At 45.0% G+C, this 18,828-nt stretch overlaps 1 protein-coding gene across 4 annotated transcripts in view; it reads right to left on the bottom strand.

Moving 5' to 3' along the window:
• Nucleotides 1-18,828, bottom strand: part of PALLD (palladin, cytoskeletal associated protein) — a 276,660-nt gene that overhangs the window by 204,861 nt on the left and 52,971 nt on the right. For 2 of the 4 annotated variants that reach the window (XM_049711349.1, XM_049711351.1), the window contains exons 4-7: nt 18,233-18,338; nt 16,849-16,923; nt 12,593-12,734; nt 11,975-11,998 (exon numbers count right to left, since the gene is read on the bottom strand). In XM_049711349.1, the coding sequence (XP_049567306.1) occupies nt 11,975-11,998; nt 12,593-12,734; nt 16,849-16,923; nt 18,233-18,338 (347 nt within the window). Of the gene's footprint in view, nt 1-11,974; nt 11,999-12,592; nt 12,735-16,848; nt 16,924-18,232; nt 18,339-18,828 lie in introns of those variants that run through there. The other 2 variants (XM_049711350.1, XM_004278660.3) reach the window with 1 other exon arrangement.

The following is an 18,828-nucleotide window of genomic DNA, read 5'->3' as shown; positions in this document are numbered from 1 at the left end:
ACAGCTGTAAAGGACTGTATGTGGACGAGCCCAAGTTGCTCATTTCTTCAAGTGAGGTCCAAGGTCCAAAGGGATCCTCTCAAGGTCATGGTTAATGTTGAGGCCAAAATGCTGACAGTCACACCCCGTCCCCCACAAGCTCCTTCTTCCGACAGCACAAGGCCTCTTAGCTGTTCTGCATTTTTTCCTGGTCCAGGACATGAGAAACCCAATGAGAAATGAAGTAATAAAAGATTTAAGATGGGAAACAAGGAGTTTCCTGGATCTGAACACTTCAATTACTCTCACTATCCAAGTAACTCACTAGAAACCCATCTGCCCAAGTAGGTGGGCTGTGTGTCCTCCAATATATGAGATACACTGGAAGGATACAAGCCCAGTCCGAAGGACACTGTCACGTGGCCATGACGGTGGGAGAAGAAATGAACAGCCCAGTCTGTAGAGATTTGGGGAAAACCACCCCCCCCATCCTCTGGGAGATGGGCTCCATCTTAGAGGATGCTGTTGGGAGCCTGGGGCCGTCAGCTGCCGTGGCTGACCCCTCCCTCCCTGCACTGTCCTCCCAGGGCCGACGCACTTGAACGGTCTTCTCTCAGCCTGGAAAGATGGACTTTCTGGAGACACAGAGAAATGCCATTGCTCTCAATGCCTGAAAACACTTTCCCTGTAAACACTGTGTTTACAGTTAACACAGTTCTGTGCCCTGAACCTACATTTTAAATCAGGGTAAAATCTTATCCAGCAGGGATAACAGAAAGCGGCTTTGGAGTGATGATCTGGCCAACTCTCAGGGTGTCTTCTTGTGTTATCTACAATTTTGATTTTTTTTTTAAGTTATGCCATTTTAAGAAAACCTGAGCTTGTTTATACAGTTGCCCCTTCTCCTCCAGAGGGCCCTTGAATGAATGAATGAAAGATTGCATGTTTCGAATCTGACTGAACTAACTTCATTTTCTATGAATTTTCAGGAACACTTCTATTGCATAAAATGAGGTAGATTCATGCACAGAGCTGATGACCGACTGGACAGTCTACATATGGAAGAAAAAAATAAGAATAAAAAAGCACTGGCAAGTTCTTTCGGTGATCTTCGGACACTGCTACGTCTCAGGGACTTTTACTAGATAAAACATTAGTCCAATGCCCTAAAAGTTGTTCAGCTTTGATTCTCTTGGAAAATTTCATCCGAAAGTGACAAGAGGCTCACATTTTGCTGAGAGAAAGGAGCGTCTCAGCTGGGATGGCTCTGACATTACAGGGATGAAGAAAGCCAGCAGGACAGGAGATGAGCCCAGCTGCAGCACTGAATTTTCATCTAGTAACATCTTATTCGAACAAAGACCTTAAGATTTCTGTGAAGTACATTTTGGTGAGGGATGGGAATCAGGAAGTGACTGCTTGTCTCAAATAAAGGGAAATAGAGGCTCACTTATTTTTATTAAAAAAATGTCCTTTAAAAAACGCAAAAAATTAAAGTTATTAATAACTCTAAGTACAGTCCTTTTTAATCCAATTTTCCTAACTGGTGACTTTTGATTTGAGGGCATATAATAACTTAGTAAACTGGAAACCATTTTTGCTGATGGTAAATTCTGCTTTCTAAAGTTGCCTAAAAATTACTTAATCATGTAAATATCTCTCAGAGGTTAACCCCAAATTTCACTCAAGTTCTTGGACATGCTGAACTCTTGGTTAAATACAAACAAAACCATTTTGTTTGCAGAAACATAAAATGATGACGCAGCAAGGATAACATTACTAAGCCCTCTGGGTAATGAGGGAACACGTTCATAAATGTCATCCTTCACAGGATTTTTCCCCCCCTTTGGGGGCCAGCCTAACTTAAAAAAAAAAAATCCAGCTTTTACCTTCCAAACCACATGGTTTGGCTAACACAACTAATAAAAAAGGACTCTGGGCTAAAATCAGCAAGATGAGATTCAGTGTGGGTAACTGTAAGCCTTGTATAAATTTTTATAAAGGATTTTTAAAAACTTCAAACTGTATCATATATAGAGAAAGATATTTAAAGTACACAGTTTAAGACTCACGGACATAGAGAACACACTTGTGGTTGCCAAAGAGGAGGGGGCTGGGGAAGGGATGGATTGGGAGTTTGGGGTTAGCAGACGCAAACTAGTACATATAGGATGGATAAACAACAAGGTCCTACTGTAGAGCATAGGGAACGATATTCAATATGCTAGATGAACCATAATGGAAAAGAATAAGAAAAAGACTATATACATGTATAACTGATTCACTTTGCTGTACAGCAGAAATGAACACATTATAAATCAACTATGCTTCAATAAAAAAATTTTTAATAAAAATGCACAGTTTAAGGAGTAACAATGAAATGAAACCCTGCACACCCATCAATAAGTCTAAGCAATAAAAGATGACCAATACTGCAGAATGTCCCATACACCCTCCCCAGCTGAATCTTCCTTCCCCTTTAGAGATAATCACTCCTTTGATTTTCCTTATATGTTTACCACATATGTATGTATCCTTCAAAAATGCGTTTAGTTTTTGTTTTAATTTTTATTAGAGTACAGTTGATTTACAATGTCATGTTAGTTTCAGGTGTACAGCAAAGTGAATCAGTTATACATATACATGTATCCACTCTTTTTTAGATTCTTTTCCCACATAGGCCATTACAGAGTATTGAGCAGAGTTCCCTGTGCTGTACAGTAGGGCCTTATTAGTCAACTATTTTACACATAGTAGTGTGTATATGTCAATCTCAATCTCCCATATTATCCCTTCCCCTTTTACCCCCTGGTAACCATTAGTTTTCTACATCTGTGACTCTATTTCTGTTTTGTAAATAGGTTCATTTGTACCATTTCTTTAGATTCCATGTATAAGTGATATCCTATGATATTTGCCTTTTTCTGTCTGACTTACTTCACTAAGTTTTTAAATGCTGACTAACAAGCATTTATCTTGTTGTGTAAAGAAAAGGCCACCTACAGCCTCTTCAATAAGTGGTGCTGGGTAAACTGGACAGCTACATGTAAAAGTATGAAATTAGAACACTCCCTAACACCATACACAAAAATACACTCAAAATGGATTAAAGACCTAAATATAAGGCCAGACACTATAAAACTCTTAGAGGAAAACATAGGAAGAACACTATGACATATATCACAGCAAGATCCTTTTTGACCCATCTCCTAGAGAAATGGAAATAAAACCAAAAATGAACAAATGGGACTTAATGAAACTTAAAAGATTTTGCACAGCAAAAGAAAACATAAACAAGATGAAAAGACAACCCTCACAATGGGAGAAAATATTTGCAAATGAAGCAACTGACAAAGGATTAATCTCCAAAATATACAAGCAGCTCATGCAGCTCAATATCAAGTAAACAAACAACCCAATCCAAAAATGGACAGAAGACCTAAGCAGACGTTTCTCCAAAGAAGATATACAGACTGCCAACAAACACATGAAAGAATGCTCAACATCACTAATCATTAGAGAAATGCAAATCAAAACTATAATGAGGTATCACCTCGCACCAGTCAGAATGGCCATCATCAAAAAATCTACAAGCAGGGCTTCCCTTGTGGCACAGTGGTTAAGAATCTGCCTGCCAATGCAGGGGACACGGGTTCGAGCCCTGGTCCGGGAAGATCCCACATGCCGCAGAGCGGCTGGGCCCGTGAGCCATGGCTGCTGAGGCTGCGCGTCCGGAGCCTGTGCTCCGCAACGGGAGAGGCCACAACAGTGAGAGGCCCAAGTACCGCAAAAAAAAAAAAAAAAAAAAAAAATCTACAAGCAATAAATGCTGGAGAGGGTGTGGAGAAAAGGGAACACTCTTGCACTGTTGGTAGGAATGTAAATTGATACAGCCACTGGGGAGAACAGTACGGAGGTTCCTTATAAAACTAAAAATAGAATTACCATACAACCCAGCAATCCCACTACTGGGCATATATCATGAGAAAATCATAATTCTAAAAGACACATGCACCTCAATGTTCATTGCAGCTCTATTTACAATAGCCAGGACATGGAAGCAACTTAAGTGTCCATCGACAGATGAATGGATAAAGAAGATGTGGCACATGTACACAATAGAATATTACTCAGCCATAAAAAGAAACGAAATTGAGCTATTTGTAATGAGGTGGATGGACCTAGAGTCTGTCATACAGAGTGAAGTAAGTCAGAAAGAAAAAAACAAATACCGTATGCTAACACATATATATGGAATCTAAAAAGGAAAAAAAAATGGTTCTGAAGAACCTAGGGGTAGGACAGGAATAAAGACGCAGATGTAGAGAATGGACTTGAGGACACGGGGAGGGGGAACGGTAAGCTGGGATGAAGTGAGAGAGTAGCATTGACATATATACACTACCATATGTAAGATGGATAGCTAGTGGGAAGCAGCCGCGTAGCACAGGGAGATCAGCTCTGTGCTTTGTGACCACCTAGAGGGGTGGGCTAGGGAGAGTGGGAGGGAGACGCAAGACAGAGTGGATATACGTATGCATATAGCTGATTCACTTTGTTATACAGCAGAAACTAACACACCATTGTAAAGCAATTATACTCCAATAAACATGTTAAAAAAAAAAAAAAAGGCCACCTTCCCACCATCAGAAAAAAGTTCAACTTCCCCAGACATTTACCAAAGCCCTCAGGGGTAAGGGGTAGGCAAGGCCACGGGGTTTCCTGGGAAATCTGGGGCTCCCGGGGGTGGGTCGGTGGGTACCTGGAGGGGCTAAGCATGGGCAGGAACTGGACAGCCCAGAGGAATCACTGGTGGTGTCTGTGTCTCCGAAATCTCTCTTTTTAAGGTCAACATGGCCAACTTCCAGATCTCAGCACCGGGTCAAATCAGAGCACTTCTGTGGGCGGTAACAGTGTTCCCAACTGACCCGGCAGGCAGCGACAGGCCGGGCCAAGCAGAGATGCGACCTGGGGTCAGCTCACCCGCAACCGTCTGTTGTCAGGGCAGGAGATGGGCGGCGGCCCTGAGCTCTCGGGGATGAATGCCTTGCCGTGTCTGTCCTTGTCACACATCGACATGTAGCCGTGCCTTCCGGGGACCCCGGCCTCTGGCTGCATTTGCTGTCGTGCTCCTGTCCTCACATCTTGCTCTGGCCTCACATCATTCTCTCGCTGCAGGGGTCACACCCTACAGACAAGCTGTGGAGGAAAATCCTTGAGACCCTGCAACTCTGAAAAATCTTGACCACATCTCCTTATGGAGTTGGAGGTCATTTTACACCAGAATCTGGAAGGCGTTGCTTCGCTGTCTGTGTGCCTAGGAAGCCTGCTGAGAAGTCCTAGGTCACTCTGATACTGTTAGTTTGCTGTGACCTGGTGCTTCCTCCCCGGACACGGAGAGCATCATGGCCTCGTCCTGGATGTTGTGAATTTCACAGTGGTGTACACTGCTGTCAATATGTTTTCATACGTTGTGATCTCAGCGGGTCCTTTCAATCTGGAAACTGATATCCTTCCGTTTGGGGAATGAAAAACAAATTTCATGGATAATCTCTCCCCTTTGTTCTCTTCTCCTGGAATCCTACTTATGAATGTGTAGTCTACCGGGGCGGGTCTACCATCTAATTTCCTTACCTTTTCTCTCTACATCCCTTCTCTGCCTTTTTCTCCTACTTTGCGAGACATTTCCTAACTTTATTTCTGCTACCAGCTTTTTCATCGCAAGCACGCCTTGTGTTCTGAACGTCCCTCCTCTCCTCCCCCCTGTTATTTTTTCTTCTTGGATGCGCTGATTTTCTCACCCCTCCGACGAGAGCGCTGCTTTGTTTTTACATCTTCTTCTCTTTGCAAGTCTGCTTCCTCCAAGCTGCTTTCTGGGGAGTTGCTCGTGCTCTCCTGTATCATCCCAGAGGGAGGTTTCTTCAGACACCTTTGATCTCTTCTTGTCCGACGTGGCTCTGAGCTGACGGGAATCTGGACAGCAGAGAGCGGCCGTTCGCCCTGGCCTTCCCCGGGGTGTAATCTAGATGGCCTCTGTCTTGGAGAAACTCCCGCATCACTATGGATGGATTTTTTTCTCTTGGGATGCTGCCATCACTCAGAAATGAGCCCTTCGGCCTCCACCAGGCTGGCCTTCTAGAGGCCAGTTTGGGGGGGCGGGGCAGAGGCATGCAGATCTCAGGGTTCCAACAGTCACGCAGTTTTCCCTTTGGTGTCTTGGTGCCTTTCCCTCTCTCCCCAGAGATTTCTCCCCAAACCTTCTAGGTTCACGAGACCCTAAGTGTCTCAGTCATTTTTTACGGTGCTCCAAAACCTAAAGACATACTGAATAGCCTCCTTCGTTAAGCAGTTCTTTCTAAAGAACGTAATAATGTTTAGGTCTTAACAAGTTAGTTATTATTTTAAAAAATACATATAAATTGAAGGAAAAATACCCATACTTTATTCTTAGATCACCACAATCACTTACTAATGGATGTGTTTATATGCTGGGAGGGCACAATCCCTCCTGGAATCAGATGGGACCCAGCCAGCCTGCTTTCACAGTCCACCCGATTTTCACGTGGGACTTGCTTTTTATCACACACACACCAAAAACTCAGTTTCACAAAGATATGACGTCACAGCAGAGAATGTAGAGTGATGTAACGTTGGAACTGTTTCAAGCCGGCAGTCGTCCCCATGAGATGTCAAGTGTCACTGTGTTTGTCAAAAATCTCCAGCATCTCCAGCACCTCTGCCGGATGGTGTGGCACCCAGGGCGCCTTGCCACACGGTTTGGGAACCACAGGCTTTACCCAACCCACTTTTGTTTACTCCAATCTTAACCTGGAATCGCACTCAAACATCCTCACCGTTGCCCTCCTACTGCTCAGCACCTCAGTACATTTAAACTATAATTTCCTTCACATCGTGACTCACGGGACCAAAGCACAGATTCCACTCTCCAAGATCTAGGAGGGCGGGTGGCCCTGGAGGCACACTGAAAGTCAGGGCACCGCACTTTTATGTGCACCGTTCCCCAACCAGTAAGACACGTTGGTTTCTGGAGTTTCGATTTTGCGTGTCATGAGACAGTGCTCTAGAAGTAACACGATACAGTTTGTGGCTGTTTGCAGACGTATGAGTCAGGACCTGAGCGCGGACAGCTGTCGAAGGAGTCTTCTGTGGCCCTGCCCGCCCCCCCACTGGTCTTTGAAGGATGCAATCAGGGTAAAGTCGGAACGTCAACAAAGGAGGCCAGAGCATGTACCGTGACAGACACATGTGGGTTCTGAGTAAGCTCACTGCTATGGACTCACAAACCTGTCTGAGAAGATGGGTGATGCAAGCTGACTTCTGTCTAGACAAGAGAGGAGTGGAAAACACATCAGACAGACCCAGCAGAGGAGTGACAAGAAAAACCTGTTTCTGTTGCACAAATGCATCGCAAGGAATGGGCTGTTTCCTTCCTTATCTAAACATCTAATCCCTACGGGGGCTGTGACCAGGCACTAGTGCATTTCAGTTTCATTTCTAGGGCTTTAAAATATCTTGCCCATGAATAAGAAAAAAGAAGGAGAGTGAGGAGAAGAAAAAAAGAGATATATAAATAAATGAGGGGGGATATGGGAAAGAAAGGGAGGGAGGGAGGGAGGCCAGCCAGCAGGGAGAGAGCAACAGTGATCATGTCAGGAAGGGGAGAGAGGGCAGGAAAACCAGAATGCTCAGGTATGTTCTGAATTTCAAAGGCTACTTATATTTTAGCATTTGGAGAACATCTCCGACCTAGTTCTGTAAAATTCATCTCTTGCCTCAGATGTATTGCAGTCATGTCAATTTTCCTCCTCTCCATTTCACAGTGGCTAAAAAACAGCCACAAGGGAAGCCAGTTCCTACGTACATTCTCTAAGGTTGAGTAGTTGAGAGGTCTGTGTATTGGATGCAATAGTTCATCAGGTCATTTAAGGACAGTGAAAGAGTCAATACATGTTCTGTTTTTTTCCCCTGGAAGCATCAATGGTCAACTTCAAGTCAATGTTAGAAAACATTCGCCTAGTAGTAAAGGAATCGTAATCATACCTGGTTCTGTCAGGCAAGTCAGGACATTGTTTAACTACAAATATGTGTCAGTGTGTGCTTGTTCTAAAGTTCTAACTCATCACAACTCACGTGAGCAGTCACTTGAACAGTCGTTCATGCGTGTGGGTTTTATTTTATTCTCCGTGTCAAGTGTAGATTTCTGAGGAAGGGTATTTTTTTGTTTTTTGGCCACGTATCTCAGCTTGCAGTATTTTAGTTCCCTGACCAGGGATCAAACCCGGACCACAGCAGTGGAAGTGCCGACTCCCTGGACCACCAGGGAATTTCTCTGAGGCAGAGTGTTTTAATGGTCCTGTATGAAAAAAAGGAAGCAATTCCAACCATGTCGTGGAGAATATAATTGTGGAGGAATTATCAGAGGTCGAGGAAGACTAGTGGTGTCTTGTTTTTCATAGCTCCTGACTATGTACGTGTTTGCCTTGGATTGACAGATTTGCTTGAAATATCGCTCTATCAAGAATTATCTGTCTTCAGCAAGCGCTATTACTGTGGTTTGAACGGAGGAGTCTGTTTTCTTAAATGCTTCCAGATCGAACCAAAGGGAAAAGAAAAATAGGAAACTTCAGCGAACACAGCGAAGGCAGACTTTTTCTTACGCTGCTAGGACGTGCAGTTTACGAAGAAGACCTTCCGTCTCCCGCTCTTCTTGGCATGATTTTGCCACATTAAACCAAAAGGCATTTAAGAACATTCTAGAGGTCAGACTACCCCATGATGATGCTGAGGACTGGTTTCACTAAATAATTCATGATCAAAACTATATTCTATGGCTTCCCTGGTGGTGCAATGGTTGGGAGTCCACCTGCCGATGCAGGGGACGCGGGTTCATGCCCCGGTCCGGGAGGATCCCACGTGCCGCGGAGCGGCTGGGCCCATGAGCCATGGCCGCTGAGCCTGCGTGTCCAGAGCCTGTGCTCCGCCATGGGAGAGGCCACAACAGTGAGAGGCCCACGTACCGCAAACAACAACAACAACAACAACAAAAAAAACTATATTCTAGAAGCAAAACAGCAAACACGACTGAGACAGGCGTGTATGGGGTCTGAGGGGTGGTGGAGGGGCTGAAGGAGTTTCTCTCTTCCCTCCTCACCCAAATACTCCTTCTTAGTTGGTGTGTTGAGAGCTTTCAATTTTCAAACACACACATACTCAGAAACTAAACTATGCAGTTTCTCCCCAGTATTTTAAATTTTCAGATGATGCTTAGTTTATGATTTTCCAACACAGATCACAGGAGACATTTAATAAGTCATATCACCTGTGTGGGTGATGACACTGGATAAAACAGGATGAAAAAAGAGTGGCATGAACTCAAACAGAATCCAAAATGCAAGACCAAAGCAGTCTTAATCCATTCCACCAGGAATGCCTTCAGAATTTTTGGCCCAAGATTTTAGTATTATTGTACATATAGCATCAGAAGAGATAACCTACTCCATAGATTTGTTCACACAAACTTTCTTGTGGATAAAGGAGATATTTGGTTCCTACTTTTATATCTACCTATCTATCTATCCATCTATCCATTCATCTATCTATCTATCTATCTATCCATGTCTGCCTAGTCTATTTAAAACAGCAATGTAAAAGATATGCCTTAACCCCCTATAGGATTTCCACATCAGGTCATGAAGGAGATTGAGTCTCAGAAGTCCCCTGTATCAGGGAACAGCACTGTGCAATTTTACACAAAGCCATGTCACAGCAAAACATGCAGTTGTGTTGTTTCCACAGTTTGAGAAGTGACCACAGTAACTGACGTGGGGACCGTACAGGTGGGCGGTGGGGTCTGGGTGTATGTAACTCACAACAAGAAGGTATCCAATTAGCTTCTGCACAGCAAAGGAAACCATAAACAAAACGAAAAGACAGCCCACGGAGTGGGAGAAAATATTTGCAAATGAAGTGAACGACAAGGGATTAGTCTCCAAAATATACAAGCACCTCATGCAGCTCAATAGAAAAAAAACCAAACAACCCGATCAAAACATGGGAGGAAGATCTAAATAGACCCTTCTCCAAAGATAACACACGGATGGCCAATACGCACATGAAAAGATGCTCGACATCACTAATCATTAGAGAAACGCAAATCAAAACCACAATGAGGTATCACCTCACACTGGTCAGAATGGCCAACATCAAAAACTCACAAACAATAAATTCTGGAGAGGGTGTGGAGAAAAGGGAACCCTCCTACATTATTGGCGGGAATGTAAACTGGTACAGCCACTATGGAGAACAGTGTGGAGGTTCCTTAAAAAACTAAAAATAGAGTTACCATATGATCCAGCAATTCCAGTCATGGGCATATATCCAGAGAAAACCGTAATTCAAAAAGAGACATGGACCCCAATGTTCACTGCAGCACTATTCACAATAGCCAGGACATGGAAGCAACCTAAATGTCCATCGACAGATGAATGGATAAAGAAGATGTGGTACCTATATACAATGGAATATAACTCACCCATAAAAAAGAACACAATAATGTCATTTGCAGCAACATGGATGGACCTAGAGATTGTCATACTGAGTGAAGTGTCAGAAAAAAACAAATATCATATGATGTTACTTATATATGGAATCTAAAAACATGGTACAAATGAACTTATTTACAAAACAGAAGCAGAGTCACAGACAGAAAACAAACTTATGGTTACCGGGGGAAGGGGAGGGAAGGGATAAATTGGGAGATTGGGATCAACATATACACACTACTGTATATATATAATAGATAATAAGGCCCTACTGTACAGCACAGGGAACTCTACTCAATACTCTGTAATGACTTATATGGGAAAAGAACCTAAAAAAGAGTGGAGATATATATATGTGTATAACTGATTCACTGTGCTGTACACCTGAAACTACACAACACTGTAAATTAACTACATAATCCAATAAAAATTAATTAATTAATTTAAAAAAAGAAGGCATCAGATCAATTCCAGTTTTTCCCTCAGGATGACACTCAGCATCCCTTCCGCTTTGGACCCTAACAGGCTCACACTGTGCTTTCCAGGCCCCGGTGCACGGGTGTGAGAGGCTCAGGACTGACCTCGGTCTCTCTGACCAGGAGCCACCTCGATCCCCGAGAAAGGCCAAGCCGGGTCTGGCTCCCAAGAGATGTGCAGCCGGGTCTGCGTGATGCTGAAGCAGAGACACACATTTTCCACCCTTTGGCAAGAAGGGAGTGAAACTGGTGACTTTGCTGATGTGAAAGATACTAAGAAAGTAGTCTTCGAGGTGGATGTACTGTGAAACACCCGGACAAAAATTTCTGCTTCTCTTATAAACATTGTTTTTGTCTATGAGGAGCCATAAAAAGACAAGAAGTGCAAGGCGGGAGGGGAGGACACCTGGGCTTCTGGACCACACAGCTCTGACGAGGCCCAGGGATGTGCAATTCCAGGGCAAGATGCCTTTCCTCCTGGTGCAGCATAGGAAGCGCTCATGAGTCAGGGCACATAAATGAGAGACGCCCGGTGGTCACTCTGCTGACATCCTCGGGCTGCTTTCCCGTGAGGTGCATTTCCAGGGTGGGGTCTAGCTGTTGGTGGCTTTTGGTCAGCAGAAATATGCCGCAGATCACTCTTTTCTCCTGGAATCTTAGCAGGATGTTTTTTCATCCTGAGCTCAGCTTGCTTTCTGAGTATAACAGACTACAGTTTTAAAAGCCTTCAGTCACTGAGCCTGACCTTCTTGTCTGAATGGAACTTCATGTTTCCCTAATAAAGAACCTGATGTAAAACGCAGCGTGCAGACCCCACGATAAAGAAGATATTGTCTGTAAGGGGGTTTCACATTTCCAGGGAACTGCAAAAACACTGTTCTGCTTATGGCTTCAAAACGGAAACAAAGAGCTATTGAAACCAAAGAGATACATTCCCAAAAAGAAAAAGCTTCTTACCAGGTTCAGCTGTGGATCGAGGTTCTGTTTCCCACATGAGAAAAAAAGAAATCAAAACAGAGCATTAGACTGGGCTTCTGTTCATACTAAACCTACCCATCTTTTTCTGTGACCTTGTCTAGGACATGTCTGCAGAAATGGTGAAGACAAACTCCATCAGGGCGGCTTTAATGTGCTGCACCCTGCACGTCTTCCACACTAGGAGAACAGAAATCTATGCATCTCACACTACAGTATATAAAATAGATAATCAACAAGGACCTACTGTATGGCACAGGAAACTCTACTCAATATTCTGTAATATTCTACATGGGAAAAGACTCTGAAAAAGAATGACTATATGTATACATATAACTGAATCACCTTGCTGTACACCTGAAACTAACACAAAACTATAAATCAACTATCTTCCAATATAAAGTAAAAATTAAATTAAATATTAAAACAAAACCCAAAGAAAGGAAGGAAGGGAGGGAGGGAGGGAGGGAGGGAGGGAGGGAGGGAGGAGGAAGGAAGAAATCCATGCATCTCAGTGACTAAGCCCTTCCCGGTTCTCCTGGAGCTGGACAAGAGGGCTTGGTCAGACCTGGGGGTGGTGGAACAGGCCCCTCTCCTTACTTTTCTGTAGGATCCGGAAGTCTGGAGAGTCCTGGATTTCACTGCCTTGTCGGAACCACTGGACCTGCAGCGGGGGCGTGCCTCGGACCCGGCACTCCAGCACGGCTGCCTGTCCCTTGGAGGCTGAGATGCTTTGCAGCTCCTGAAACGCAAGGATCCGTGCACGTCAGGCCTTGGTGTGGTCTCACCCAGCTTCACAACAGAGAGCAACACTTCCCAACCTTAGAGAAGCAAACGCAGGCTTTGCATCATAAAATCAGGTCAGGAGAAACACCTTTAACTGCATGTAATGAAGTGAGTAAGGCTTCCCATGGGGCCGGCAGAAACGCTGGGCCCACCCTGCAAAGGTACGGCTCCAGTATTCATGGAATTTTATGGTAACGGGTACCTTTATCTACACTGAAGAGTGAGCTGGTGGAACGCAAACGTCTTTAAAGAATCGCACTCCATCTGAGTGCAGATTCCTGAGAGACCTAGACAGGAAGGCAAGGAGACCCCACTTGTCTCCCAAGCTCTGAGCTTGTCGCGGGGCGCCACCTCTGCCCGCCAGCTTCCTGGGTCCGCTTTACCAGGATGAGGGTTGGCATTTTCTCATTTGGAGATTCTGAGTGAAATAAGAAGACAGGAGCACTTCCCCCGCCTGACCTTCCTTGCCTCTTCCCCTGCTGTCACCCTGGTGCCACCTACTCCAACTCCAGCCCAATAAATGTTTACAACCCAACAGACCAGAAACGCGTTTGGCTTCACAGATGCAAAGACGTGAAGCTTGTAAACTGGCTATTAAATACCAAAGGAATAACTGGCCCCTTCCAGGTGTCAGCACTCTGCCCTTCCCCTCTGCAATTGCTTAGCCACGGGCCCACTGAAACTTTCTGGCTATCTACCCTTCTGACTACAGAGTATTGCATCTGATAAAGGACACGAAGAACTCTTAAAAGATGTCAAATATGATCAAGTAATTCACCTATGCAGAGACCCAAAGCAAACAAATTCACATCAGGAAGTTGTTTTTTTTTTTCTTCTATTTCTGTTTTGGCTTTTTACATTTTTCTGAAGAGCCAGCCAATGGTGTGCTGGGAACAACAGACCCTGCAGCAACTGGCCTGCAGTGTGTGTGCCCCGGCCCCGTGGGAACCCTCAAAGTCCATGATGCGGGCAGGACCATAAAAGTCTACTGCAAAGTCTGGGAAGGCATTTCATGAGAATTTTGGTGGCTAAGGTCTTTTTTTTTGTTTTTTTTTAATGGAAAGGTGAAGATTATTACCTACTTCTGAGTGCATTCTCACTCCACCCTTATTTTTAACTGTAGGAAAATCTCTGGTTTTAAATTGACTTTCACTTTCTGATCGGTCAAGAAAGCGCTAATTTAGCAGATCAGCAGGGAAGATATGGCCCACGGGGTCCAGCTTGTGTGGACGGATGAATCAACGCCCCCGGCTTGTCCAGGAAGTGTTCATAGCACGTTACAGATGCTGCACAAATATTCTTCATGTGTGAGCCTTCAGACATCACAGGGGGACTCTGTTTGCTCCTAGGATTATGCATTTTGTTCAAACACTGGAAAATCACATAGGTGGTAAATGGGAAGGTGCTGAAGACTTTATACAGTCAAACCTCTGCAGTTAGCCCAGGGGTGCCACCTGGCCCCTCCCGGAGTGAGCTTTTTCTCTTGACAGAAGCCACCATAAACACGGTTCGCTCGTAGGAACCACAGTGAGGACCCCAAGGGAGGCCAAGAGTCACCTTCAGAGGCTGACCTTGGCAGTCAGGGTCGTCCACTCGGCAGACTCTGGGACCCCTGGGTGTTTCAGGGTCCACAGAAGAGCATCTCTCGTTGTCAGGTCCACCTGGTACTGAGATTCCTTGGAGGGTCCACCGCTCTGGGGAGAAACGCCACACGGGGCAGGCCGCTCTCCTGGCCCCATGTGTGTCCCTGTGACTCACAGCCTCGCTGTCCCCGCCAGCTCCGTGGCTCCGGCTCAGCCCCGGGGAATCTTTCCCAGCGACGTGGGAGACCACGGATGGAGGCGCCAGTGGACCTGCAAAGCCCAGGCCACCCCCTGTCACCACCATCCCCTCCGGAGGCAGAGCCCAGGCCCCCAAAGGACAGTGCAGAGCAGGGAGAGGCGCCGCCCACAGGGAAAGGGGGCAGGTGCCAGTGAGGAAGAAGAAGACCATGCAGAACGGGGGGACATCCACTGTCCAGACCCAGGACATGGAGCTGCAGGCACGGGGACACGGCCCTGAGCTCCGGCCACTCAACAGTTTGCGACTTAAAAACTCAAGCTTTGTAAGAAAGCTGAATTCTGGTTTGCTTTTCTTTCTATTAAGCTCAGAGAACGCTTCCTGGTTTTCTCTGGGGAAGGGGGGACACTGCTGCTGGAACCTGTCTCAGGAGCTGGACTGCACTGCAGGGGAAAGGAACAGGGTGTGTGCCTGGGACTGAGGGTCTCTCATGGCCCTGGAGGAATTCCGCGGCCCTGAGGGAGGAAAGGAAACTCTTGGGGCCTCTCCCCTCCCTGGTGCCACCAGGACACGCTTGATCACGGGGCCCTGGCTCCAAAATCAACTGTGTCCCCAGCAATAGTGTGACAGGTAACACAGATTTCCCGGCCAGTTTCATGAGGCTGCTTGAGAAAAACTCTTAAACTACAGGTAAACGTGCCGCGCCCACCCCTCCGTAAACAACTCCTGCTCTAAGCACCAAAGGATGGACGACCTCGTGGGCTGTTACACCGACACGGTTGTCGGCAGGTTTGACATGCCTTGTTCTCTTTCTTTTTGGGTATTTTATCCTGGGAGGCGACTTCAATGTTGCTGTCAACAATTATCATTTGTTGCATCCTCCGGTCAATACCCTATTTATGAAAAGGTCTTTAAGCAAGCTGGATGCAGGCTGGCTTAGGAAAGACAAATCATTCCCTACATGAAGACTATTCAGATGCTCTTCTTGGCTCCTTGCAGATTTATAGCTTTTAGATGATGGGTTTATAGAAACTGCTTTCACATCTGTCTTTAGTTACTTGGAATTGATTTTTGTGAAAAGTTTGAGGTTGGGGCCCACCTCTGCTGAAGAACCCACCCTGCCCAGTGACCGTGGGTTCCTGGGGTGTCTTGTGGGCGCTCTCTGGGCCTCGTTCGTCCGTTTGTCCAGCCTTGAGCCAGCACTGCTCTCCTGATGCTCTGGCCTTAGGGATCTGGGGAAGTCTTGACATCTCAGATCCCTAACACCATTTCCTCCTGCTTGTGCAGGAGGGCCCTGGCTGCTCTGAGCCGCTTTTTCTTCCACAAAATATTTAGAATCAAACGGCCAAGTTCAACATCAAACACAAATAAAAACAAGGAACCTGTTGGAATTTGAGCTAGATTTGCATTGAATTTAGAGACTGGTCTAGGGTCATGACTTCTGACAGTGTACTGGTGCACAGGCATGGTGCACCTCTCCCTTTACTTGTGCCTTTTAAAATGTCTTTCAAATAAAAAAAAATGACACAATGAACTTATATACGAAACAGAAACAGACCCACAGACATAGAAAACTTATGATTACCAAAGGGGAAAGGAGGGGGGATAAATTAGGAGTTTGGGATTGACATGAACACACTACAATGTGTAAGAGATAGACAACAAGGACCTACTATATGACACAGTGAACCATACTCAATACTTTGTAATAACTTATAAGGGAAAAGAATCTGAAAAAAAGTCTATGTATAACAGAATCACTTTGCTGTACACCTAAAACTAACACAACACTGTAAATCAACTACACTCCAATAAAAAAAATAAAGTTTATAACTTTCTCAAAAAGTGGGGTAGGAAACAGAGAAGAAATACTACATGGGACCATTTCTGAGCTGAACTGTTGACCAACGAAATGCACGTCATCAGCTTGGCAACACAAAACACCAACTTGGACAAACTGAAAATTAGTCAGTTTTTTTAAAAAATGTCTATAAAACTTGCCGGTTCTCCCAGTTCCCTACACAGCATTTTGTGTTGTTTCTTGTACTGTTTCCCAGTCTATTCTGAGCTCTGTCAGGTCCAACGTGAGCAGGGCCACCCCTCTCAGACCCTTTACAAATTACGGTCACACAGCAGCTGCGCAACAAATATCTACTCAGCCCAAAGGTAACCATGAAAAGAGCCTGCTCATCCACTCGCTGTAATTTTTAAACACTGCTCCACAAAGCCACAGGGGAATGGAACCTAAGGCCCAGAGCAGACCCACTGAATGAGATGCACAGATGTCACACCTTGGTGAAAACAGGCGGGAAGCAGGCGGCTGTGGGTCCATCTGGCCGGCAGAGGCACGAGGTGGGGCTGGGAGCCTGAAAAGCAGAGGCACGTGGGTCAAACTTGGAACATACGAATTGCTGAAAAGATAGGCTCTATGACCTGGCGTTACCGGGACGGTGCCCAAGAGGGACCCGTGTGGGTGACAGCACGGCCACTGACAGGGCTTAGCATTCATTACATACTTACCAATACTTAAATATCAAACACTAAAAGGAGTCCACTGCCTTAGTCACAACTATTTCTGTAAAGTCCACTCTGGGTTAGGGGTTTAAAGGAAATATCTATTATACGTGCCATCGCTGAGTAACTTCTACTGGTTGGGTCTTTCCCAGTTTATGATCTCAGATGTGTTTTCTTCACTGGCTGTGTACGCTACACATCACAGAGTGAGTCACATACTAGAGTTTCTAAAATACCCATGGGTGCCCGGTAGCCGGAGGGCACACTGATGTTCCTTAGACACACTTAGGAGGTAGGAATGAGTTCACATTTCAAAAGTGTTGGGTTTGAAGATACTCGTCACAGCACAAAGTATCACAGTTGATTCAGAAACATCTAGATTTTAATCTTTTACATTAAAAAAACCTTCATGTTTGTGTTTTGCAAAGTAAACTTACTACAATGACTTTCCAGTCATTTCTACTGCTTTTCTTTCTTGGATAAAGCAGTCTTACAATGAAATAAAAAAGCAGGATAAAACTGCATGGTGAAGGGAAGGAATGCGAATTTTTTTCTGTATTATCTGTTTAGCTCTTAGAGGACGGGAAAACTTTTGTCGGCAGATGGACTTTTCTAGTCTTCTACTTTGTTTTTAAGGAGCTAATGAATTTGGCTACACAGAAGATGGCTGTGTACAGGGAGAATCCAACAGTAACAGCTAAAACAGATGCCATTTTATCAGAGTACTGCCTGCTAGAAAGAGAAATTCCCAAAGGAAATGCAGATATTGATTTATCGGTGGCATGTCCTTCTTTTTTTTTTTTTGCAGTATGCGGGCCTCTCACTGTTGTGGCCTCTCCCGTTGCGGAGCACAGGCTCCGGACGCGCAGGCTCAGCAGCCATGACTCACGGGCCCAGCTGCTCTGCGGAATGTGGGATCCTGCCGGACCGGGGCACAAACCCGTGTTCCCTGAATTGGCAGGTGGACTCTCAACCACTGCGCCACCAGGGAAGCCCTGTGGCATGTCTTTGATTAGACATTATTTTTAGTGCATTAAAAGGAAGAACTTTATTTACCATTTTCTTATCTCCCAGTTCCGTGTCCACTTAGAAAATATTTCAAGGGAGTACTAGTTATATTCTTCAGTGAGTTTGACTCCTTGTAGGCTGTGGAACACTTACCTGTTGAACAGGGACAGACAGTGGCTGAATCACGGCTGTGGTCACCCCTGTCTTTGGAGATGATGATCCTATCGTCAAGGAAACAGAAGTTGTTTTCTTCTGAGCCCTGGAAGATAAGGGGCCAAGGGTTCACTCAGAATTTTTTAAGCAGGAAGTATTCTTTGAAACATGTCCACAGAATAGCCCAGTTTCTTTATGTCTACTCAACCCGCTTCAACTCTAAGTGCTTCCAACATCAGGACCCACGACCTACAGTTAGAATAGCGGCGGTCAGTATAGGCACAGATGGCCCTAGACATTAGTAAAATAAACACACAGAAAAAGGAAAAATAGCGCATGTAACTAAGTATCTCAGCTCTTACCAGACAGCTGAAATTACTGAACTGGAAATCCTAAGAGAAAAGAAAATACTTGGAAAAAGGTCAGTCTCTAACACTAAGCAGATACGTAAAACGTGTAGGGTTGGGGGTTCTATATTTAATGCAGAGTTCTCATTGTCTATTTTCAGTCTAGCAGCTGTTCTTTGCTCTGGCTTCTCACTGTGTAAAGTCAAGAGTATCTTGGAAGTTTTGCTTTGGTGCATAAAACTTAGACAT

The sequence above is a fragment of the Orcinus orca genome, chromosome 6 (genome assembly GCF_937001465.1).
Source record: "Orcinus orca chromosome 6, mOrcOrc1.1, whole genome shotgun sequence".
In the NCBI taxonomy this organism is placed as follows: Eukaryota; Metazoa; Chordata; class Mammalia; order Artiodactyla; family Delphinidae; genus Orcinus; species Orcinus orca.
This window is presented reverse-complemented; position numbering and strand designations above follow the sequence as displayed.